Source organism: Meleagris gallopavo, chromosome 1 (assembly GCF_905368555.1).
Source record: "Meleagris gallopavo chromosome 1, MGAL_WU_HG_1.1, whole genome shotgun sequence".
Lineage (NCBI taxonomy): Eukaryota > Metazoa > Chordata > Aves > Galliformes > Phasianidae > Meleagris > Meleagris gallopavo.
Genome location: NC_139404.1, coordinates 90,650,109 through 90,676,114, shown reverse-complemented (window position 1 = coordinate 90,676,114; position 26,006 = coordinate 90,650,109). Strand labels below are relative to the sequence as shown.

Here is a 26,006-nt window from a genome sequence, read left to right as displayed (position 1 = left end):
ACGTAGAGTGGAGTTCGAGCACTCTTGGCATCCAAACATTGCTAAGGTAAGTGCTGAGTTTGTTTGGTCTCTCTGCCAGGAAAAGCAGTATCATGGCAATGCAGCATCTCTGCATACTCCTCAGTTCTGGGACAGCAAGTTCACCTCTCATCTGCCTCCCACATGAAGAGTCAAAGCTTCCTGGGCAATAAGGAGGCTGCTAAGCAGCACCTTCACTGTCATTTCATGATTGTATTTCTCTTCAGTAAGCCACAGTTATTTCCCTTGGGTTATTTTCCTACCAGGGTACATCTCCTGCAAATTACCTTCTGTAACTCCAGGGAAGAAAGCACTGTCCTGCATTACAAGGACTTGATTTTGACAGAGCCCAGAGGTATGTCAGGGGCTGAGCTCTTCCTTCTCTCTAGCTAAAGCGGGAATTTAATTTTTTTCTTAATGTATTTTTTTTTAATGCAAGTAATCTTCATTATGTTGAGTCCTCAATAGCTTAGCCTTGAAAACTGGAGTTGCAGCTTCTCGAGAGGAGTACCTTAATTCTTTAGCAATATCTTCTGCCTACGTGCCCCATGCTGTGGGCCTCAGGCTGTCCTCAGGCACAAAAAAGGGCAGAATAATGCCTTTTCATTTATGGCTTTCACTCCACCACAGAACCTGAGAAGACAAGAGCCTCTTCGCAAGAAATACCATTTAGCCCCAAGCTGGATCAAGATGACCGTGTAACCACTTACTCCTCAACATAAGGTATGTTTGCCAGAGCTGTAGTCACTACACAGCCTACAAAAGAAGCTGAGAAGATCCCTCTGACCCTCATGAGAAGTCAGTGACCTGCCAACCTTCCCTATAGAATGGTTCTAGGCTTTTTTTTGTTTCTATTCTAAAGAAAGAAATTGACCATCAGTGCTTTTAACCTGATTACGACTTGCATAAATAATATGCCCCGTGTTTAAACAATTTTATCTGGCTTCAGCTGAACTTGTCTGGCATCAGGATTAAAGAAGCAGTTTCAAACAAAAGCAGCAGCCACCTGTCAGTAGGTTACAAGCAGATCCATTGCCTTATCTAACTGAGCACCTTCTTTACTGTTAGATCAAGAAAAGCACCTTAGAAAAAATGGCACTAGAGCAAACAATGCTTCCAAGCATGCTTTTGATGATCTAGAGAACTTCACAAGACATATGTGATACAAGATCATCTGCAAGGTGTGGGCTGGAAAAGTAACAGACTCTTCTTTGGCAAGAACTGAGTTGATGCTACATTAACTCTGAGAAAAATAGAACTCTGCAGACAACAGACGATGTGGCTTTGCTCACCTTGCCACCTATAATTAACAGTTTGAAATACTGTTATTGCCAACTACTGGTCACTCAAGAGAATAAACAAGCTGGAATTTAGCTTCAAGTACAGGGTCGACAGATCAAGCATGACTTGCAAGGCTCATCAAGAACAAAGCGAAGTTAAGTGTAGGGAAGCTATTCAGTAGGCTGAAAGCTGAAAAATAATTAGATTTAAATAACTTCAGGTTTGAAGATAAATGTCATGCCCTCAGCTAATTCAGAAACTAAAAAGCAGACTTACAAAATGAACCAGCAATCCCAATTCTGAGAGCTAAGCAGCCATTTTCAACCCCAGATTACTGTCCTCCGCTGAGAACTTTGATGTAAACTATGCTGAACACATTGCTCCTCACTACAGAATGACTATAAGTAAGCTTAGAAGCAGCTCCTCAAAAAGTTTTCTTCTTTAATAAAATAATAACAATTTTATATTAAAAGGTACCTGTTGTAAAGACAGGAATAAAAGTAGTTTTCTTAACATTTATGTGTTTAAAAAACACCACCATTCTAAACAAAGTAAAGAATTTGAGGTTAAAGTTTACTAGCAGAGGTCTAGAAGTTCTTACAAGGAAATCAAGTTCCAGGATCAGGATGCGTTTCGTTTAATTTCTTCTGAATGTGCCCTTTTGCAGCAGATCTCATTGCTCAAGCCAATGATTTCAGATAACCAAAGCAGAAAATTCCAGCACCCAAAATCTAAGGACACAGTTTTCAGCTAAAAAGCGTATTTCTTCCACACATAAATGAAAGAAAAAAATTATATATAAAATGCACCAAGTTTGGTTTACTATTTAGCATTCAACTAGATTCATCCTGAATATGCCGTGGTGGTGAAAGGGGGAGTTCAAGTTTATCCAATTAACTAACTCCGCTTAAGGATTTACATATTGGAGAAAAATAAAAAATCCTGAGCCCTGTTTACCTGATGTCACCCCATTCTCCCTGCTTTCCTTCACAGCTCAGTAATCCAAACACCTTAAATCTGTAAGAAAAAGAAGGGAGAAAGGAGGGAGAATAACCAAAAACCAGTCAACATCTGGATTTACAATAGATGAGCTCCTAATTACCTAGGTTCTACATGACATTTTAGACTTTTCTACTTCATCTCAGCCAGTATTTCTCTGCGAGGTCTAATCTGTCTGCAGAAATAAGTTACCTTTATTTTCCAGATAAAGTAGAACTCAGGAGGCTTCCCCACCCAGTTACCCCACATCCAGTCAGTTACCCAGCGCAGAGAGAGCAATCGCTGCATGCAATTTCATTGCCTGCAGTTAGCCAGCATCATGGACCACAAGGTGGAAAACACAGATGAAATCCACAAGTTCTCCATCTTCCAAGATTACTCATATCTGCCCTGGCACCAGATCATCCATTCAAACGGAGGATTCCACAATCTGCCTCTCTCCACATAACAAGCTCCTTCACCCGCACTGTTTCCTTTCAGTCCTCTCCCGGCTTCTTTTACAGAGCTGCTCCCCAACAAGTTTCACCCCAAAGCCTCAAAATATCTATTACTGGGAGAAGACCCCAGTAGTTTAAGTCTGTGGTTTCTACTTCTAGAATTAATGCACACAGACACAAAGACACACAATGACAAAGCATGCTCTTGCCCATTAGCTGTGGCTGGAAAATACCAGTCTCTCTTGCCAAATAGTTTCTGCTGTACTCCTGTTCATTCTTTTCCACGATTAGGATTTCTTTCCTTCAAGAACCTTTCTAATCTACTTTCTTGCATCTGAGTATCTCCCTGGGTCATTGCAGGGCATCATTTTAATTGCAAGTTCAACATCAATACGTAGCTCATATTTCCGCAGCTTAGTTTATCTCAGCTTCTTCCAAAGAGATTGATAATGCATTGCTGAGCAATGAGCTCACATGAAGATGTAATCCAGAGCTGAAGATTTCATTGAGATGCTTCCCTTAGAGCTCTCTTTCATTTTTGCCTCTCCAAAGCTATTTGCCCTCTGCTGAATGGCACAGAGGAAGCCAGCTCAGAGCACAACCAAGCTCCAAATGGTTCTCCCTCATAACATATTTCTGTATACAAAATTAAAACTTTCTTCTTCCTGCTTCCCTCAAGGCAAAGGGAAGTAAGTCACTTCTGTGGAAATCCCTGTGAGCGGATAGTGGGCAAAGGCAACCTAAACACTAATTTGGGTTGCTAGATACAGTCTGAAAGGGATAGAAAATTAAAGACTGAATACCAAAGAAGAACATACAACTCCAGGATAAACTAAGTGGATTTCACAGGGACCAGGTGTTTGAGCATTAAAAGACAAAACAAAACAACAAGCCAAAACAACAACAGAAAAAAAGCTGCAGGCTAGCTGGAACCATTTATACCAAATACCTGTACAGAGGTTCAGCAATGAAGTTAAGACAAAACCTCAAGACAAGAACTCTTAGCTTCTCTTGTCCATCACATTGCTGGTAACCCTTGAAAAGGGATGGTAGAACTTCTGTTTGAAACTGAGCTGACCAAAAAGCAGCGCAGAAGAATATTTCTTAAAGCTTTCATACGGGATGGCTTCCTCCTGCCTCTCTCCAGAACCAGCTTAGTTTGCTTACAGTTCCTAGATGTACAGCAGGCATTCATTTTATAAAGCTGGTCTAGTGATCCTCGTTATTCATAAGGCTGAACCAAAGGATTCTCAAGATCCCGTCTGGTCTTAAAATACATCCAGCAGAGAACAATCTACCATTGATTGAAAATATGAAAACTAATGGCTTACTAGGCTCCTCTTTCTCCTCCCCCCAAGTCCCAGTTTATATAATTCAGCAGACAAAATTGATTTCTAATTTTTTAAGTTCAGGACTTTTCGAGCAAATGTCTCTACATTAACATTTCAGATCATAAACTAAAATGGAATAAATACGTCTCTTTGCAACAGCAAGTGGAGAAAGAAGAGAGGAGGCGTACGCTTGCAGCCAACAAGCTCTGCCTTGAATGGAAAGAATCTGAGCAAGACATTTTCCACAGATGTTCATGGAAAAACATTTCAGCGTGCTGCCGCATTTCAAGCCTATTGTGGCAGGAAACCCTGAAGTTTCATGTGCGCAGTCCCCAGCTCATATATATATAAAAAAAGCTTACAGGCCTCCTGCCTTTCAGATAGTCACATTGCACAATGTGTGCACACACTAAAAATCTTTCATTGAAGCATCACAACTCAGAGATGTGGGAGGGAGTCAGACTAGAAGGAAGGACTTCCAGCCCAAGCCTCCACACCCCCTGCCAAAGAGGGATCAATGAAAACATCAGAGAAAGAAATTCCTCCCACCACTGAAAAATTCATGTAAAACCCTTTAAGGACTTTCTTCTGCTGAAAATGCTACTTCCACATTGATCTGTTCTGCCCCTCGTCCCCCTCCCCCCCACGGTGCAAACTGAAAATGTTGACTAAGACCAAGCCCTAGAAGTAGAGGGCAGACAGGAATACCTTTTAATTTTGATGTTATACTGCATTATGTCATCTTCTCAACGGTCATACTTACTGTTCTGCTACACTTTGAGATCATTAAAGTCAGGAAAACTGTTAACAAGACAGTCACGCTATAAGAGACAAACACTTTCATAAACCGCTCATCACAAATCCCCGCTGAACTCAGGATCTAACAGAGAGGTGACAGAGAGGTGCTTCTCACCTTTTATTTACTCAAAGCTGCATGGCCCTCTCTGCTTTCTCTGCCTCTTTTCCTATTAGCATCTTCCTCCAATTTTGGAGAACTTCCCCTTACCCCCAGAAAACCCTAGCAACCTCAGCAGTTCTACCTTACAACATTCCCATTAGAAAAAAATCTGGCACCAGGTCCTTCTGTTGGAAAACAAATCTGACAGTTGCCTGTACCATGAGATGCAAGACAAGGGTATGATATCTGAGCTGTTTTATAGCTGCTCCACAGCTGTGCCATTTACCTCTGGCTCCCTGACCTAGTCACAGTTTGGTCACAGCTTATATCAAAAAGAGTACACCTTAGCAAACAGCGATGTAAGATAACACACACCCAAAACAAATTCTGTCTTGCACATCTAGTTACAATTATTTGTTTTTAATTTCTACTGGCCTGTTTGAGCCCAGAACAGAGTAATAGAACACAACAGATGAGCAAGGCTAAGGGAAAGAAAGCACAGCAGCCTTTACACGTGTAACGTCACTTTGGAGATAAGCAGAAAATGTGGGGAAAGGAGAGTATGTGATTAGGGAAGCAAGTCTGTCAGCATCCATCCTAACTGCGCTCATCACGTGTCACCATCATGCCCACTGATGAATGTCCAGCATGGATATCTGAGTAACTACTCAAGGACACAAAGTTCATCCATCAATTGTAGAAAGAAAAGTATTTCAAGCCAGATTTTGCTACTGCACGCCAAGATTATTTTGGGAAATGGCTCTCCAGTAAATTGTGCCTGGGTTCTCATTTCTGTCTTCACTCTCTTGTAAAGAATGGCTGACTGGACTTCAGGACCATCCCTCCCCCTGCTCAGCTCTGCCACTGGAATTCACACATTCCCAGGGCAGCACTGCAGGCTGCTTCCCTTTCTTCATTCACTCCATGCACTAGAAATCCTATCTGGGCAAAGAGGGAGGGAGTAGAAACTGACAGCGAAAAGAAGTCAAGACTTCAGCACACTCACTTCCCTCCCTTGCATAGCTCACAGGTTTCCCTCTGATCCATGGATATTAATAGCATCTTGCCAAACTTTCTGGATGAGATTTCAAAGTGACATAATGCAAATAACGTTGAGAGAGTCAGTAACCACAACCTTTGTGGAGGAAAGCCTCCATGTAAGATCTTGGAGGGGAGGGGTTTGGAACAGATTTAATTCTTGCTGGTTTTTCTGCATCAACTCTTTGCAAGTGTCACTCTCCTACTTTGTCTTACTCAAGTTTTAAGAATAGTAAGGCTGAAGCTACAGTCCATTAAACCTTCTCAAAACGATAACAAATCTACAGCAATATTCAGCCATGACAATGTCACTCCAAGAGGCCTTTGGAATACAGGCAAATGGGTTATTTAATGTTATTTACCATAACATTAAACAAGGGATGATCTAGAACTGAAATAGGCACTGAGCTGAGTTTCTGACTTCTCTCCAACCAGCTCAGGCAAGGCTGTAACATTCTTAAGGTTTCTATCAGGACGATGCTCTTAAAAATATCTCATAAAGTGAAGTCTTCATTACACAATTGCCCCTATGCTGAGCTACTGCACTCATCCCTGTGCATCTGCTATGAAAAAGTGTTCTTATAAATCACCCAGTGGAGAACAATTACCTTAGTTATCGAGGGAACCAGAAGTCAAGCTGCTCTAGCTTAGCCACAGCCACATCTTCAGAAAACAGGCCCAACATTATATGCAAAATAACTCAGATGAAGAACGAAGAAAGTAAGGAGAGACTTTCATCCCAGTTGTGCTTGTGAATTGGAACAAGGGAACACAGGTTCAAGATAAAGCAGCTGGCCACAGAACTCCAAAAAAGGATGTACCCTTGGGCTACACTGAGAGCTCTTCAAAAACACTCAAGAAGTCACAAGTTTGGTTTAGCAAATCATGAAGTCTCTCCCTCACAGAGTGCCACACCACTTTAAAAACAACAACAACAAAACAAAACAACAAAAAAAACCAACAAAAACAAACAAACAAAAAACTCCACAGCAGTTCCCAACTCCAAAGTGTGACATAAGTTAGTGTTAACATGATGATCCAAACCAATTCTGCCCCACTCCCTCTTGCCCCCAAAATATACCAGGACAGGCATACTTCTCTAGGAAGATCTCACCAGGCGGAGTATATTACAAGTGAAAATGGGCAAGGATATGGGGAACAGGATGCACATATAGATACTGAAATTTATTCCAACTTGTGGAGCTTTGCACAAGAGGCCTTTATAGTCTTCCATACAGTCTTCACTTGCTGAGCTTGCTGGAACACTGCCATTGCCTTAACCTGACCATTTTCTGCAATTACATGAACAAGAAGGTGTGTAATACTATGCTAATCAAGTTTGTTTTGGAACAAAAACACAGTTTGCATTAATGCTCTTCCAAAAAGACTGTTACATAACAGTAGTCTAGTAATGAAGTTGGAAAATATGGCAGCAATTATTCCATGCTGAAGCTGAGTATGCAGGATCATAAAACCTGCATAGTAAAGGAAAATCCATAGATTATGATTGTAACTAATTTATCAAATGTCTTTCTGTAAACAGCCTATATCTCCAAAGGCAAAAGTACCACCAAAGAAAACAAACAAAGTTCTCAGCCATCACACCATCTGGAAAGCCTTTTGATTTCCAGAATAGTTTATTTCCCAGAGACAGGAAAGCCACTGGAAGAGCATCACAGAACTTTCTCCCTTTTTGGATGAAACCCACGCTCATCAAATACAATACCAACCTGATGTCTGGAAGTCTATCTGGATAGGGTTGGACAAGCCATTCACTGCTTCACGCCACATGCCACCACCACCCGGAGACCAGGCAGTCACCACACAGCGATACAGCCCAGCATCTGAGATCTGGGTCTGATACATCCTGTAGCGGAACTCATTCTCCTGGACCTTCTCCAGAACCACGCCATCCACACGAGTCTGGTCCGTCCAGTCTTCCAGCCGCACCACCGAGTCCTGGTTCAAGGAAATTATGCGAGTGGTTCCATTGGGATTTGACTGATCTGTCAGCGGTTTCTCTGCTGTAATGAGGACAGAATAGCGTGGCGTCTTGATGTTTTTTGAAGACACTTTGCACGTCATCTCAAAGGTGTGGCCTGCCACAAAGAATGGCTTCAGTTTTACCGCCTCCACCGTCAGCGTGTAATCTGAAGAGGGAAGGAAATTAAAAAGCAAAGGAAGGGTTAATAACTAGTGCAGTTATTTCTGTAGCACTTTTTAAACTGCAAGGTTACTAATGAAGTGCTTTTTTTTTTTTTTTTGAGAAAGAAATTTACCTAAATTTATCTAAACACACAAGAACATCCCAAAATGCTACGCAACAGCAAACACACTAGTAACACAACAGCTTGGGTCAAGATGCAAGGATTCAAACAAACACCAAACACTGAACAAACAAAGCAATATGCAGGATAAAGCATGACAGAACCTCCAGGATATTTTAACTCAGGAGTAGAGACTGGTCGGATGAGATGAGTCAGACTACCCTCAGTTTTGCACTGGATCTGGAAAATCCTCATCAGCTACAAGTTACAAGGACACTGATGAAGCACACATGACTAGTGACAAAAGCTGCTACTGATTGAATCTGCAGCACTTAGTAAAGCTTCATTATTCCTCTTGAAAAATTTACCTTAAGAGCAACCCAGAAACATTCAGCTGAACTTGCAAAATCACGACAAAACTGCATGACAAGAAAGTTGGTGGTAACTCGAGAAACCACCAACCCCAGCACACTCATACACACACCTCTGTGTTGGAAGAGGTCAGCATACCTCTGCCTCCACATGTCCTTTTCACTTGATTCTCATGGATTCATCTGACTAGAAGCCTATAAGAAGCCTTGACATATCCCCAGCAGTTTGGCAACGAGAATGCCAGTAACACTTACTACTCCATTTCCTTCCCTTTCCTCAGCCTTCTCCAAGTCTGTGGGCTCCTCAATTCCAAGAATCCCTTAATTACAGGGTTTGGGAAAATTATACATCTAGGAGCATAGCCTCAAGGCAAAAAAGTACAAGCTCTGAGCAACTGAGAAAACAAGGAGTGCCCAAAATCACAGCGAGATAAAAGGAAAGGGAGTTGCTACTTTCCTGGCATTGTGATGGAGAGTCATCCTGCATATCCAAGTTCTTCCTTAGGAAAGAAGGGCTGGAGCAGAACACACAGCTTATGACAACCTCCCATTGCAGCAGTATTGCAAGAATTGGGCCAGCACAGCTTTCTGGACTTACTTTGCTACAGCATATCCTAACTTCTCTCCCTTACAAAAAAAATGGTTGCAGGCACATTAAACAAAAGACTACAGAGGTCACCTTTATGCAAGGTGTGACTTCTTAGGATAATGGAAATAAATGATAGTGAGATTGTAACACTTTCCCCAAAGTGAACTAAATGAAATGATATTTATGCCCTCCCCACAACAGCAACAAGATACTTGTCAAAATTACATTTTTCAGTGGTTTGCCTTCAAGCTGCAGTTTTCACAATGAGTAAACACAGCCCACAAGATGAGAAACCCGCTATGACAACTTTAAATCAGTACTGTATAAAACAGATCGCAGTACAAAGCTATATAAAGCAGCAGCAGGAGCAAGGAAGGTTGAGCTGCATCTAGTGGTTGGGCTGAGCACTGAATTACTCAATGCTCCACACCAGTCCCCTTTCACTTCCACTTGTTAAGCAGGTGGGAATTGTAAGAGTTGCCCATTAAAGCATTGAGGGTGCAATCACAGTTGAAGTTGCATGTACAGGCATTCTCTGTTCCCCTCTGTGAGAAATCATCATGTATCTGATTCTAGACTTCACATCCGTTTTTCGCTTTCTGTTTCCACAAGATTCTGATAGCACTCTCTTTATAAAGGCACAACACAGACCAACATGCCTCATATTTTAGGAATACAGTAGATAATCATATGGCTGCTTTCTAGACTTTGTTAGAAGGCTCTGGGCAAGAATTTTCCTGATAGAAACATTCATTGTGCTGCTGATCTTAACATCAGAGCTGAGTCCTGGATACACACATGCTTGGTCTCATATACGTGTAACTTAAGACAAATGCCTCCGTGTGATGAGAGCATTACAGATGTAGCTGAGAAGAGGTAGCCTTCCTGTTTGTGCTCCAAATGCTGTATTTCAACTACTCACAGAGCCAAGGGTCAGGAAGAAGTGCACAGGGGAACATGCCTTGTCCGCATCAAGGATGGGCTGGACTTTGTTCCCAGGTATTCTTTTTAGGCTTCCCACCTCAGAGCAACAGAAAACACAGCTTTTACTGATTATCTTATTTACAGAAGGCAGAAGAGGTGGCAGCATGAAACAGCAGCAGCAGAAATGCCATCTGTAGACTCAGTGGAAGAGAACACCGAGGAGTGGCAATGCAGCTGGAGAACAGCGGTTGAATTCAAAGGGGTTAGGGATTAAGGAGTGAACAGAGAACTGGCAAAGATCCTCCTGCAAGACCTTGCAACAGATTTTCCTACCTTTATAAAAACCCCTGGATGAATACTACAGCAGGTAGAGGCAGATTCTCTTATCTAAACACATACAAACACCAAACAACAACAGAGGAAAAAGACAAAAAAAACCCAGCATCCACAGGTGCTAAAGTGCTTCTTTTTTTCAAGGAACCAAAAGATAGGCCAGAGAAGCCATTTTCTTCCAAGAACTACAGCCCGAGATAGCTTCTCAAATCTTCTGAGAATTGGCAAGAAAGTAATTGTCCATGTCTTGACCACTACCATGCATACTTGCCCCCTAGCACTGCATTCTGGGCAGTGTCCCACCTCCGTCTTGAAGAGTGAAAGCACTATAGAGCACGTCCCTGCCCATCACACACAGGAGGCTGCATTCTGCAGAGTTTGTGTCAGAAAGCACCAGGAGAAGAGATCCTAAGTAAACCATCTTCAAAGCTTATAACCAGTTTGGGAGCAAATCCAAGTCAGAGGGCTAGCAGCAGAAATCCTAGCCAAATGGTTCAGATCAAATTTGAGTAATAAACGGTACTTTGGAGCATGGCAGCACATGCTTCCCCTTCCATCACCAGCCGCTCGACGCAGATAATCCACACTAATTCTCTTGTTGAGCTCTGCAACAAAGTGTATGCTTGGCTTCGAGCGTGCTGCCTGAGTAATGACAGAAAACGGTTCTAACCTAATTGAAGCAAGCCAAACTGCTAGCGAAACCTTGCAGCTAAAGGGCAAGGAGACCACAAGAAACAACAATCACCTTCCCTGTCTTCCGCCGACTCCAGTCTGAAAAGAAGCACAGCACAACTGGCAGTAATCTCAGAGACTAATGTCTTGTCAGCAGCATCAAGTAACACCATTTCAATATTCGTAAAGGCTTTTTCATCCCCCAGCACACTAACTAGATGGAAAGTGCAGGGAACGCAACAGACATTAAGGTAATGACAGTTTTGCCTTTGTAGGAAGAGGCGGCTGCACAACACCCCGAGGTACAATTGTGGCTCCAATAGCTCAGATACCAAGAGCTCTGAAAATACAGCCTGCACACTGCAGCTTCCACCACGGCCTGATAAATGTATACGTCAGGCAACTGCTCTCCTCACTGCTGCACACACACAGCTGTACCACTTCTTTGCCTAACAGCCGAGCAGATCAGAGAGCAGCCAGGAGGTATCCAGCCACTTCTGACTGGTGCTTGTACTCCTAGCTTAGTGCACTTGTTCATTCCCAGATCCAAACAGGCACCTAATGTGGCAATGGGGTGCCACGGGTATGGGAATTCCTTTGCTCAAAAGAAACTGCACATCTGTACTGTGCAGTGCCTACTGTACTAAAGCAATTGCAAAAAGTGAGTGGAAGAGACATCACCTGTTCTCTATTCAAAGGAATTTCTGAAAGAGGAAGATGTCCTTGCTCTGCAACTTAATGGAGAGCGCCAAGCAAACATTTAGGACAAGTAACATTGTGTTAAATACAATTACTTTGTAAATTAAAGACAGAAGTATTAAGAAAACCCCAAATAATAGTATCTTTGGGATATGGAGTTTCAATTAAAAGATAATGTTCCTTGCTAAGGCTTTCATGCAGATCCAGAGCTGACAACACTGCTTTAGAAAATTCTGCATTCCCTTGCAAACAGCAACTTCATCTTACATGTTGGCAGTACTTGCACTCAAACTGATAAAGAATTTTTTTTTTTTTGATTACCAAATTTCCACGTTCAAAATAATCTACAAAACCAAAAGTTTCCCTCTCTTCCTTTGCAAGTACAGATTCCAATAAGTATATAAGCTAAAACCAATACTATAATTCATGTTTTCCATTTTTTTGGTGAGATGAAGATGCTTTCTTCCTTCTTACCTTTGGTGAGGGACAAAGTAAAAGAAAAAGGCAAAGAAACAGAAATGAGACAGAGCGTGTCAAAAACAGTGGTGATGTATGATAGTGGTTGGCTGCATTTGCAAAGCTGAATAAGCAGAAAGACACATGAGCATTATTGGTCCCAGCAGAATAGAATAGAAAAAGAGGATAAAAAGCCTCAAGTGCAAACAGGCAAGCATACAGTTCATTCTAAAACGAGGAAAAGGGACTTTGACATCTTCATTTGACATTTACATCTCAAGAAAAGGCCTCCTTATCCTGAACACCCCTCATTACTGACCGTCTCACAGCTGCAACAAAAATTATTTTGTCTTTCTCAAAAACTCGAGAATGTCTTTTCCAAATTGGGATCATTCTGAAGTCTCCTCCCTCTATTTTCCCTTCCCCCAGCACTGCACTGAAGTTAATACAGACAATGCAAATAATGAAATAGTTGGAAGAAAAGCTTCTACATAGGCACTAGCTATCCGAGGAAGAGGCAAATTTTGATTCTCTCCTTAGGCAAACACATGGGAGCCTGTCTGCTTGCTTTTATAAGCACTGGGAGCAGTTAGGGACTCAAATCACCAGAGATACTTATCAAAACAACAGTCAGAGAGCAGAGGCAGCAGCAAATTAACTCCTTCATAGCTTCATAGTTACTAGCTACAGCACAAGGCTAACAGTCCAGTCTGGAGCTCACAGGACCAGGCTAATGCAGGGAATGCAAAAAAAGGCATCTGCAGTTGGATTGCTGAAAAGTGGGGTATGGAAGGGAAGCAGGAGAAAGCAGATCTAAATATTTCCCCCTCTACATACATACAACGTGTTTTCTCAGGAGGAAAAGGAAGTCTGTATAGGATTTTGCTTTCACATCATAAATCCCCCAACTCCAAGTTTTGCTAACAAATGTACTTTTCAGCTTGGGGACTATAACATTTGCATTTGTGATGCAAAATTAGCAGAGATTTTGGAACAAAACCAGGAACAAGGGAACATTCACACCTGTCATGGTTTGTTTTCCCACAGGAATGTCAACACAGGCTGAGACTTTTCAACTCCAGCTGGTTTCTCTAGCTGCTCTGAAGGCAACCATCCATTACACGTGCATGCACATGCACACACACAGTGGTATGGCATGTTTGAACTAATTGTGACCAGTACTCAGCATCTATGAGAGATCTCATTCCTGCTAAAGAATTCTATTGGGGCAAATTCAGCTTAGCTAAGCACCGAGATTTTGCCAAAGATGCTACATCCTAAGCTATCCTATTTCTTTCTTCCCCATCTAGTAGACTCCTCTCGTATGACTTCATGTTTAAGCCAAAAGGCTAAATGCACTCTCACTTTAAACTAGCATTAAGTGATTCAGGTACCTTCATTTAGCTCCTAAGAAATGCTCCCAAAGACATTTTAAATACTGATCTGAGGTAGTTCATTCCTGTCTAAAAAGGGCCAAGATCCAAACAAAGCACTTATTTTTTTTAATTATTTTATTTTTATGCTCTTGTACTACTACGACTGAACTTCTTCAAAAGTCTAAACATGTGCTTGTAAATATAAGGTGGAAGAGATGGAAAACAAACTCCCACAATCAAATTGGCAACCAAAGAAGACAAAGTGACTGACACACCTCTTTTTAACCCACATCACTCTGTTGCTAGCAAGGAGATACATCCTAGTGAGACTGAAACACTGAATCATGAAAGTGAGCAGTGACCCCAGCATCACTGCCAGATACTACCTGCCACAGTGACAGCCTAGTTACTACAAGTCTCTGTGCAGTTTGATATATCTGTTTTGTGCTTCCTCTTCAAACTGTTGCATGAAACTGGTTCGTGCTGCTAAGTATTTACCTCCAAAAACAGAAGCCTTTACACAAGCCAATAGGATTTTTTCTTCCTCACAACAAAGAGCTATATTCCTAAAGCCCATTATCAGGCCTTCTGGTTGATGGACTTACTCAAGAGAAAAATAGTTTAGCTGCCCAGGTCTTCCAGTGAATAGGTGCAAGGTTCCTACCTTGTGTAGCCCAAAAAATGGGGACAGAAGCAGAAGTCACATCTTTGCTCTTTATCCAGCTGTTGTTGCGGTGCCGACTCCATGCAGAGACGACACAGAAATAATCCCCTCTGTCATTTTCTGAAGTCCACTGGATCCGTAAACTGAAGGTGTCAAGAGCCTTTTTGGAGAAGATTATTTCCCCATTTTGAGTCCTCTCTCTGCTCCTGTCCCCAAGCAGCAGAGTCCAGTCTGCATCCATCGTGGCCAGGAGCTCCTCTGCCACCACATCGTCACTGAACAAGTGCCGCCTGTAGTACCAGGAAACTGAGTAGCGGATGTCTGCCTCGGGGTCCTGTACATTTGTGATCCTGCACTCCAGCTCTGTGGGGTCATCAGAAAACTTGGGTGTTTTGGAAGCATTCAGAAACACCTCATAATCTGGCTCTGCAGAAGAAAAAAAAAAAAAAAAGTGAGAACTGCAAGCAGAAAGGAGAAAGCGGCAGAGGTTAATACTCAGTAAGATACTGCTAACATCCAGTCTGTGACAGCACCTGAGATAAAGGCCAAGTACCAAAACTTGTACTTTTCTTACAAGGCCTGGGAATTGGGAATGTGGACTCCAGCTCTCAGACATGTACTGATCTGAAATAAGCCTCTCTGGGCCTGCATTTCCAAACAGGATCTCTTGCCTCGTATGTTTAGTCAGACCACTTCAGAAAAATCAGGACAAAGTGATCTTATTGAGTTAAATCATGCCCCACTCTTCAGGCCCTGAGAAGCCACAATCTGGATTCAGTTTCAGACCTCCACTCATCTCTGTCTAAAGGTCTGCACTGTCAAGCTGCAGGGCTGGAAACTCTTAAGCTTGAAAAGGTGCATCTGAAATGCATGGGTTTAAAAAAAAAAAAAAAAAAAAAAAAGGGCTGTTGTATTTAAATCCAAAATTGTTGACTGTCCAGGAGGAGATAAGGCAGCCACATGACCATTTTCTCTCGGTCAATGCAGATAGCGAAGAAAAAAGATTATGGCAAGGACCTCTCTCCACAAAAGAATGCATGTTTATTTACTAGTATTAGAATATTTGTCTCTCTTGCTGTCTACTATTATTGAGAATAAAGACCAGCCTTCCGACTGCTCAGCCAATACTGATCACATGGATTTGATAATAGAAGTGCATTCAGCGTTCTGTATTTATTTCTTGCTTTATGCTGTACTTGGCATTTCGCCCTCCCAGAAACAATTAACTGAAGCTATAATTGGGACAGAGAAGGCAATCCAAGGCTGAAACTTAGACTTAGCTCACCAGCAGTAATAAACATCTTAATAGAGCTGCTGCACTAATGTGTGTGCATTTCTGGACTTCAGATTCAAACAACAGAAACAATTCTACTCAAGCAACGTGGTGCTGCTCTGCCCGTTGAAGAAAGGACCTCCACCCATTAAGTGCTATGCATGCAGTGTCCTTGCATCTAGCAAAAACAAGGGCATCCATACAGATTGGACACTGGAGCATATAAATCACTGACTTTCTGCAGCACTGAGTAACACAAAAGCTTGAAAGTACCATTTACCTACATCTTCTTACAACTAGTAGCAGTACAATAAAGCTATATCAGCATATACTTTGCCATTCTGTGAAGCTCTTCTGACTATGCACCTCTGACCATTGGCCTACTTAGTATTTATTAGGATGCCTGCTGAAAGTTATCGTACACTAGTTCACTATTCACTATATAGTGAACCTCAGCACAGATTTGTGCAGATTCTCAGTATAAGTAACACAAAGGAAAAACTTACAGAATTCCTCTGCTGCAACCAAGTCATAGATTATTAACAGTGGTCAAACTTCATTTCTGGTATAAAGTAAATGCCTACAGATCTTACTGCTACCTTGCCCTTCCTGTCTCACTCACAAAAGACTATACTTCTCCAAGGCCTCATGATACATTGCCTTCCTCCTTTCCCCCCTATTCTTCCTCACCGAAAAAGAACGCAGTCAAGATCAATTAACATTTTCACAGCAACAACGATGAAGAAAGCAGAAACTCTTCTCGAGTTTGGAATACAGGAGGAAAAAAGCTGCCAGAAACTCAAGTTCTTCGATAATCACTTCTGGTAGCTTTATTTGTGGGGAGGAAAAGGACCGCTAAGCAGAGAGTTTGGGATTTGACACCACTTCAGATAGGCGCTTCACCCTGACAGACATTCAAGCAGAGGATTTAGAAAGAATAAAAGGCTGGTTGGATAAACCTCATTCCTCCGCTCTGTCAGCTGTCAAAGAGCAGCCTCACTGACAGTTCAATGACTTAATACCCCAGCAGCTCTTAACTTCCATAAAGAGGAGGAGTTGGTGAATTCTGGATGCAGCTGAGAACCTCAAACACTGAAAAATTATTTTACTTCCCTTACCCCAGCAACCAAGCACCTGCTGAATATTAGATCTCATTTTCTCCTGTCCCCAGATAACACCCAATTGGAACTGAAAGAGTAAGGAATAGTTCCACAGGCACTAGCAATACAATACAGTATGCAAATATGCAGAGTACCTGTACATGCACGAGCATGTGTATGTGTGCATGTGAACACATGGGGAAAGGCAAGAGCACTCACAGCTTGTATGTGTAACTTGAATGGCTGAATGAAAATGGGAAATGAAGACCGATATCACTTATGCACTTCTAGCACACGTTACAAGTATGCAAGAAAGAGGCATGGCTATATTGCTCTGTACAATGCTAAAATGCAAAATGTAAAGTCATTGTTATGGTGTCCAATCTTGTTTTATTTCTGAAAACCAGTCTTCAGAGTAGGCCCTTCTCATACACTGACCCTGACCCAATCCTGTGTTTCCACCCAGGATGAGCTCACTTTTGTAACTTGATGGTACCATCAGCCTCTGATTACAAGAGGCTCCAAACAGGTTTGTAGCAAGAGTTTTGGCACAGATAATTAAATCCAGTGAAAGCTGCTGGGAACATCAAGTACAACAGCTCTGCCAGTTTTCCTCCAGTTCACATCCAGATTCATTCATGCTTCCCATACAAGCAGTACTTCATGATTTGAAGCAGGTGGAAATGCCTCACCTACAACACTTTGCAGCACCATCCTGAGTTGCACTGCTTTCAAACTGAAGTTATTCTCTCTTCATGAGTAAACTAGGAGATTGATCTAGATATTTCAGCCTATCTATCTCTACAAAGATAGGCTTTTGATAGGAGATAGGAGTTTGATTTTTGCTCCCAGGCTACCTTGCTTGTAGGGATTATTTCCTTCTCTGGAGACACTCAAGAAGCACCTGGATGCTTTCCTGCATAACCTACTGTAGGGAATCTGTGTTAGCAGGAGTCTGGACTCAATGATCTCCAGAGGTCACTTCCAACACCTACAATTCTGTTATATTTGCATAGAGATGGTCAAAATTTAACATTCAGCAAGGATAGTGTAAAGTAAAAACTTTACTGTCTTCAGCATGTACATGTCCCACTGGATCTCCAAAACACATTATTCTCAGGACCAGGGTGTACGGAAAGATGCTGCCAGTCTGTTCTAGTAGGTCAGGTAGATCAGACAAGCCTGTTAAACCTCTGACCTCTGATTTCTGTTCCTTCTTCAGTTTAAATTCAAGAAGTTGTAAATGTAGAATAAATGCTACAAACAGTCCCTCCTAGCAAGTCCCATGCAAAGAAAAAAAAAAAAAAAAAAGGACAGAGGAAAATCTGTTCTAATGACCACTATGCTAATCAACAGTTCTAGAATTATGTTAGTTCTTTGTCAAGTCTGCCTCATTCACTCACAGTAATCAATAGCTAGAGTGTCTACTAAAATGAACCTCTCTTGAAGAAAGAAAATAAAGCAGTATAAAATCCTGCCCCATCCTAAATCTATCAGCAGGATGTGGTCTGTCTCTAGTGATAAAACAAACAAAAAGCCAAACAACTTTGGAAGCTATTAGAGACCATTATGAAGTTTGCATTATTAATAATTTTTATAGCATGAGAATCACAAAAATCAAGGGAATCACCTGATACCACTCTGTTTGGAACTCTGAAAGAATGCCTGCTGCTGTGTCAGAGCCCTACTGACAGTGTGAGGGAGATGAAAGGGGACAACATGACACCAGAGGCAGCCTTAGCCCTTGGTAAACAAGATAGACTCTTAAGTTCTGTTTCCCAGTTACAGCCTGTTCAGCGACATCAGAAACCGGGGTGTGGGGGTGAGACATGCAGTTAGAGATTTTAAAACCCCATTGTATACAAACCCCAAATTCCACAGAATAGATCAGTATGTTTTCATATCTGAGAGACAGATATGCTACATACAGGTGATAAATGCAAATGTGATAAAAACTTTCCCAGAAGAGATCCAATGAAGTTTGAAAACAAAATCACTCACCTAATGCTGTCACCACCACACTGACTGGTGCAGACGTCCTCTCCACCACTTTATGCCAGGTCCCGTTGTGCAGTGGCACCCAGACAGCTGCTTGACAGAAGTAGTACCCAGAGTCTTCCACATCCACATCACGCACCAACAGGCGATAGGAGTTCCTATCTACGTGGCTCAGACTGATAAGAGTTGAATCACTGACAACAGAATCATGGTCCATGCTCAACAAAACCTGAGCATCTGATAAGGTATCATCAGGTGACTCAGAGAAATACCACGTCACCTCAGCTTGGAAAATACCACTCCTGTCTGTTGTGATGTTGCAGGTAAGATCCAGGGAGTCTCTTTCAGTTACAGACAGATTGCTTGTTGAGATGAGCACATCTAGAGCTTGGAAAAGAAGAGACAAAAATTCAAGCAAAAAAATAAAACACTATTTTGTATGTCCCAATCACAGAATATATACACCACCTTCACATAGCAGGAAAACAAAAGGTTTCTCATTCTCACAGGGGGTTGAGGTGTTTTGAGACTCTCTCTCAGAAGAGAAAATGTTCACTGAAATCACAAGAAACTGTATTAGAACTCAACTTATATCTTCTGAAATGGTTTTGAACTCACTGATGAGAAGAGATATAGATGTGCAGCAATGGCCACATGTTGAAGTTCTGACTGACCACTGGTGTTGCAGAAGCAAGAAAGGAAAGCAAACAGATGGCAGCAGTAATGACTTATCCTGCTAACTCACAGCTTAGTGCTGTGACCAACACACTCCGGAGAATTTAAAACAATGCCAACAGCTACTTAAAAACACATTTAACAAACTCTTCTCATGGCTAGTGACTATTTTTAATATATACAGCACACACGGTCAGCCTTCAAACAGGGCCCTCTGCATTCTGTAGGTTACTAAGGTGGATAGAATGTAAGTATCAAGACTAGAAATAGAAAACCTAGTGCTAAGCCTAGTGGTAGAGGTAAGCTGCAGGTGCTCTTTGTAAACCTCAGTGCAAATCATTCACAAATTACCTGGCCCCCTGTATGGGAACCATTGAGTCACGGCCTGAACCACTGATTGATCACCTGGGGAAAGGACCTGGTCAGCCCTGGGAGCACAGGCGAAGGCAATTCAGCTGTGTGATTGGAACAAGGTGGAGCCTGGCTGCACCGCTCTTAGATCTCATTTAAAGATCTGACTGCCACTTTCTAGAGATCCCTCCTTGGTGGAGCTTTCCCCTGCAAACCTGAAATCTTCTGATATGGGTAAGCAATCTTCTTCCCTTCCTTTATAGCACCTTTCTATTGTGCTGATCCTTTGTCATTATACCTCTGGTGAAACACCTTTTCCCATCATAATGATCTGCCCAGTTGCTACACCCCCACCTTTTAACTTGCATTCTACATTGTCCAAAGATTAGATCTGGATCTCAGAGCAGCAGCACCACCTCCACAGCATATAATGAGCTTTTTCTTCAAACATCTCAACCAAAGCCATCAGACTGGGCTGCTCAGAAGCAGCTGTCCTCAGTAGTTACATGATTCCTACCTTAGACAGCTAACAGCAGATCAGGGATTTACATGTAAAACCATGTTGTAAGCACATAATATATACCCACCTGTAAAAGCTTTCTAGGATGATCATCAGGAATGAAAGACAGCAGGTCAGAGCCAAACTAATTTTTGAATGGCCACAACTATTGCCATCAAAACCAAGTAGTCCTCACTGCTCACCACCTGATAGTGCAGAAAGCCAAGTCCCCTATCTGATGAGTGTCTTATTGAGACTTCTCTCACTAGGACTGGAAACAGTAGGAAAGCCTAATTAATTTAATAGACTAATGCCAGAATATAAATTAAGACTCCTCTGCAAGGTTAAGAACAGCATTTCAGCATGGAGCACTTCTGTCTTCATGCACCAGTCACAGGCATTCAGAACCTGGTGGTATAACCATGGAGAGGGAATCTGAGAGAGCTTATTAAAACGTGCATTCTCAAGGCTCCTTTTTTGGTTACACAAGTGCCTGAAGGGCTCACTTAGGGTTACATCCCTGTTGTGCAAAGTACTATTAAAAAAAGACATACAAAAACAAAGTCAGGTCCAAAGATCATGATTTAAGGAGATGAATGTAGTGGGAAGGTAGTTAGAGTACCAGAGGCAAGAAACAGAGTTACAAAAACAAGCTGTGCTACTTATACAAGTAATTAGACAACAGTCTTTGCATTACTTTTAAAAAAAGAAAAAGACTTTTTTATTATTTCTACAAATTCAACCCTAGAATTTACAGCAGTTAAGAAGGGAACTGGAAAGCCAGAAAGCTTTCATGCCCTTGACAAAGTTCCAGTGCTGCCAATTACTGAGCTGAAAATGAAGGCCAAAAAAATCCAAGCCAAACAGAAAAAAAACAAAACTAAAGTATACAAAAACACTGAAAACCTCCCCCATTAGTCACTGCTAGCTGTGGCTTAAATAGGTAGTGTTTAATCAGTGTCTGAAAACAGGATGACGATGGCCAGAACACTCTCCACAAGTGCAACAGAATAGATGCTTACAGCTCTTAATTAGCAACCCCTGGCTCAGCAGATACTACTTGCAAGCTTTTACTATGTAACAGACACCTTGAAAAGAAGGGGCAGATTGGTCCTGTCCAATTTCACAAGCTAAGTATTGTCAGAATACTAAAACTACATCCAGATGAGCCAGACAAAATTCAGCAGTTCTGAGCTTTCCCTACACTGTTTGCAAGACTACAAAAATGAAAATATATCTTTATTGTATGAACACTTGAAAACACTGTCATAACCTCATTTCTGAGGGACTATTGCTGCTTGTTTTTCCACCTACTGAGTGACAAGATGCATCACCTCTCATTTTCCCCCTCCACCTAGCAGCAGTAATGCTAATGCAATTAAGCGCTTAGTGCATCTTCTCCTGAAAAGTATATAGACAGAGATATCTGGACATCCGCAGCACAGCTCACGTATTTTTGTTTCCTAAGTCAAGCATGCAATGATGTGATTAACAGGGCCATGACAACAAAGTGGAGCAATCAGCCCAGTGATCCAGTGTGAGGTATAGAAATCACTGGATGATTTGTCCTTTGAAATTATCCTTGACTTTCTCCTTCCTCCCAGTCTTTCTGTTTTGTTTTAATACATAACATTCACATCTGTCACTGAGTCACAATCTACTTTTACAGGGGAAGCACAGCTGTTTTGTGCTATCAGACAACCCAACATTAACAAGAGCACAGAGGGTAGGTCTGGGGCGCTGAGTAGTTGAATGCAATGTTATTTAAGAAACTTAGAGAACAGAGAAAGTCTAAGATAAAAATCTTAGTCTAGGCATGTAAGAGATACCAGTAAATTCTTCCACATCATCATCTTCACTGCTCCCCCCCAAAAAAAGCTAGCAAAATCATGCCAAGAACTTGATATCAACTCAAGTGTAAACAGGCCAGCTATACAAACAGCACCAAGCTCTCCTGAAGGGCGAGCTCATTCAGTCCAGCTTATCCAATTTCTACTCTCGAAGTATGACATTCTGGACACAGCACTGCTTCAGTTGGAATCTATCATCCCAACCCATCAGTAGCACTCACCGGTCCGTTGGATTTCCACACTTGCTATCTCCACGCTCTTCTCCTGAATCTTCTGCCATAAGCTGTCTGCCCCTCTCACCCACTCACTCACAAGACACTTGTAGACACCCCCATCCATTGACGAGGCCTGGGACACAGACAATCGATACGTGTCATTTGCTCCTGTGTCCAAGCGGATATCTCCATTACGGTAGCGCTCTTCATAGCCAGGGCCGGGCTGGAATTTGCCTTCATGAGTTAAAGACAGGATGTCCCTCCAAGATGATCCACTTTTGATCTGCCAAGTCACATGTAGGTGAGTGTGCTCTGGTGAGGTGGTGATTGCCGAGCAGCGTAACTTGAAAGAGTCACCTTCAGACAGCTTGAGAGATATTGAGGAACGTGCTTTTGAACCACTCACCGATAAGCCATCAGAAATCACTATTAAAAAAACAAACAAAACACAAGCATCATAAAACAGAAGTAAGGAAAGAGCACTTATCCTGACCTACTCTGATACGAGGCACCAAAACTATGAGAGGACACCATGTCTCCAACCATTTCTTCTTCCATACAAGTATTCTCCAGGAGCAAGGAAATTGAGCTGAAAATTCATTAGTGATCCACTTTAAACAAGCCAAGACAAGCATTCAACTTCATTTACCCTCCTCCTTACTACAGCTTCTCATTCAAGCAGGATCATTCAGGTTATTCCCATCCACAAACATATTCATTTTCACGAGAATAAAAGATATAACACTAGGAATAAATAAATAAAAATCTCCCCATTTATTACTTAAGAATTTTAAATGACAGAGCAAGGCTAGGACATAACTGCAGGAACAACATGCTAAAGAGAAAAGGGAAGATTACTTTCTTCATACAGATTCCTAGACAATGCTATAAATAGGAGAGAACACAAGCTGTGTTTTCACCTGAAGTTAGCCCGTCCATCAGGAGGCTTAGTAACCAAAAGTATCTGCAGACATCTTAAGAAAACCCAATGCTTAGTTTTCCCATTTAAAGGGGAAAGGGTAGAGGGGGGGAGGAGAGGAAAGGGAGGAGAGGGAAAGGCACCTTATGTGCCATCACTACTACTGTAATTCTCAGTTTTGGATTTTGCCTTTAGGAGAACTCAACAGGAAAAAAAAAAAATCACAATGCTCACAAGCAAGTGAAGTTTAACATTATCAGAAGTACAACTATAACCAATACCAAAACCAAACTTAGAGCACACCTCACTCTTCAGAAATACCTTTCACTTGGACCTCAGCATCATAATTTCCCTGAACGGTGGCATCAGTGCTGGGCGTGGAGCATTTGTATATCCCTTGGTCAGTTGGCTGGATGTTTCTAATCACGAGTTCCACAGCATCGTTGCTGCTCCGTCTCAGTTTGATATCCCCGCGGCCCACACGTTTTTGGTACTCCTCAGAGGTGAACGTAGAATCCCAGGTACTCACTATCCTCAAGAAATCAGTTGCTCGGGAGAACTCCCAGTCAAAGTTCTGCTCACTGGGTCCATCGTAGTCACTGACGCTGCAAGGGATCACCACCTCCGTGCCCACGACTCGAATAAGAGGGCCTTTGGGCACCCTCACAATACGTCCTCTGCAGAAAGCTACATTGGAGTGTAAGGAGAGAGAAAGCAGACAGTTAACAGAAGAATTACCAGGTTAGGCTTTGTCAAAAAAAAAAAAAAAAAAAAAAAAGAGCAATACAGAATAAGGCTGAGCACACTCCTCAGAAAGCTAAAACTACTAAGAGCAATCTTTCCTGTTAATATTTAATCTCATTGGAACAGTAGCCCTAAAAACACCATTTTTAGTGTGGGCAAACTTTATTTCATTCCTAATTTAGTAAGGAATTATTAATTTCAACAGATATTACTAGAACAGACTTCTGTAACCATGCTTGTTTCCAACACACATTTCATCTTTGATGGAAGTCTCAGAATACGGAAGCAGGAACAGAGCATGCTCCCCCCAGAGTACAGGAAAACATGGGGCTCAGCCTGTGTCCATCTAACTAGACAGAGACTGTCTAACTAAAAGGACAGTAGAGCAATGGCAGTGCTCTGCAGAGGGATGGCAAGGCACGTGTTATGCCTCAGGCAAAAGTGCAAACCACTTAAGTTAGCCAGAGGACCTGGTAAAAGACTATTTGGCTCTTAGCTCAAATAATAACCCCAGCAGCTGGGCATGGATTTTGGTGGGTTCTTACTTTCCCAAAGAGCAAACTGCTTTGATTCATAGTTCCAGCCATAGAAACTTTTTCAGCAAGAGGAATACTACCTAACCCCAATCTCCAAAGAGGAACAACAAAATTCTTATGACATCCCACTAGCTCCATATCCACAACTAAATATTTTAGCAGTATAGCAAAGCAGAAGCCAGAACACTGATCTTGCTAAAACCAAGTAGACCATCTTGGCAATATCAAGAGCAGTTGGACCACTAGGTTGATCTGGGATCAGGCCAAATCATGTTTAAACAAACAGCCCACACACAGGTGAAGTCCAATAACTTAAAACTGCTCACCAGCCACACTGGTAAAGCCACCAGTCAGCAACATGAACATTCATATATGCAATGAGCCTTCCCTACGTATCTCTTGTTGTATTCAGTACCTCAAGACTGCACACTGGAGTGGCTCAGAGCTGTCATGCCACTAGGAACTCCAGGTTGGGCAAAGAAATCACTCTCAGGGAGAGGAGCCATCCCCAGAGAAACTTGTCATAAAGAGGAGCATTGAGAAGGATGTGTTAAAAAAAAAAAAAATCAAGATAATCTGTGGGTATTTAAAAACAACATGAGCAGCTGCACACACACTGAGTAGAATTATAAAGATAAAAAGCAGATTTTCTTCTCCAATTACAGTTCAGCAAACAGTTGAACCGAGGACTGACGCTGTCTTTACCTCTGCAGCTGATAAGAACAGGTAACTCCCAGCACACTGTGTTTTTCAGGCTGTTAATATGGACAGGCTCACACCTGTAAGTTCACCTTCCTGAGTGCTGTGGTATTCTATAGTCAACAGAGTAAATATTCTTTCATTACACTAACACCAGTCTGCATTAAAAACAGGTCTTTTACTCACTTATATCCTTCCCAAAAAACTGTTACATACCTGATCAAATGATGGACTAGTTTTAATAAAGAAGCTAGACTTCTCTGCATCTTCCCAGTGTGAACAGAAAAGGAAAAATCTCAACTGTCTACATCTTGTTCTCAATCACAGGTGTTTAAGGGCATATGTCTAAACACAAGCACCGTCTATCAAAATCCAGAATATGGAAAAATAACCAAGAAAAAAAAAAATAGTTGAAAGGCTCCAGTCACTGTATTTCTCACTAGACCTTACATTCTAGCTCCATTCAATCCTTCAACTTGTCCTTTTACAGAAAGCAGGAACAACAACAGGTAAGCTTCAAAGCACTGCCTGACAGCCAAAGTGGCTCTGATCAGACCAGTGCAAGAAGTCAGCTCAGGATCCCAACTGAAGGCATTGGTCTTAAACATTGTCTTCTCCCTAGAAAATACTCTCCGGTGACACTAAAACAAGCAGACAACACGGTTCTGCATGCGCCTTCAGCTGCAGACTCACATACTGTGCACTGCACTAATCCAATCTAGAGGTGACAAAAGCACAGCTAATGCGGCAAGGGCAACACGTTTGTCTTTGAGATTAGCACAGACAGCTCTGTT

The 26,006-nt window shown here is 41.9% G+C and overlaps 1 protein-coding gene across 3 annotated transcripts in view; it reads right to left on the bottom strand.

Annotated features, from left to right (window-relative positions):
- The window catches only part of PTGFRN (prostaglandin F2 receptor inhibitor), a 66,724-nt gene that overhangs the window by 14,009 nt on the left and 26,709 nt on the right, over nt 1-26,006 (bottom strand). For 2 of the 3 annotated variants that reach the window (XM_085240519.1, XM_085240506.1), the window contains exons 2-6: nt 23,555-23,920; nt 22,321-22,740; nt 18,728-19,111; nt 14,354-14,779; nt 7,733-8,152 (exon numbers count right to left, since the gene is read on the bottom strand). In XM_085240519.1, coding sequence (XP_085096645.1) covers nt 7,733-8,152; nt 14,354-14,779; nt 18,728-19,111; nt 22,321-22,740; nt 23,555-23,920 — 2,016 coding nt within the window. The remainder of the gene's footprint in view (nt 1-7,732; nt 8,153-14,353; nt 14,780-18,727; nt 19,112-22,320; nt 22,741-23,554; nt 23,921-26,006) is intronic. The other variant, XM_085240512.1, reaches the window with a different exon arrangement.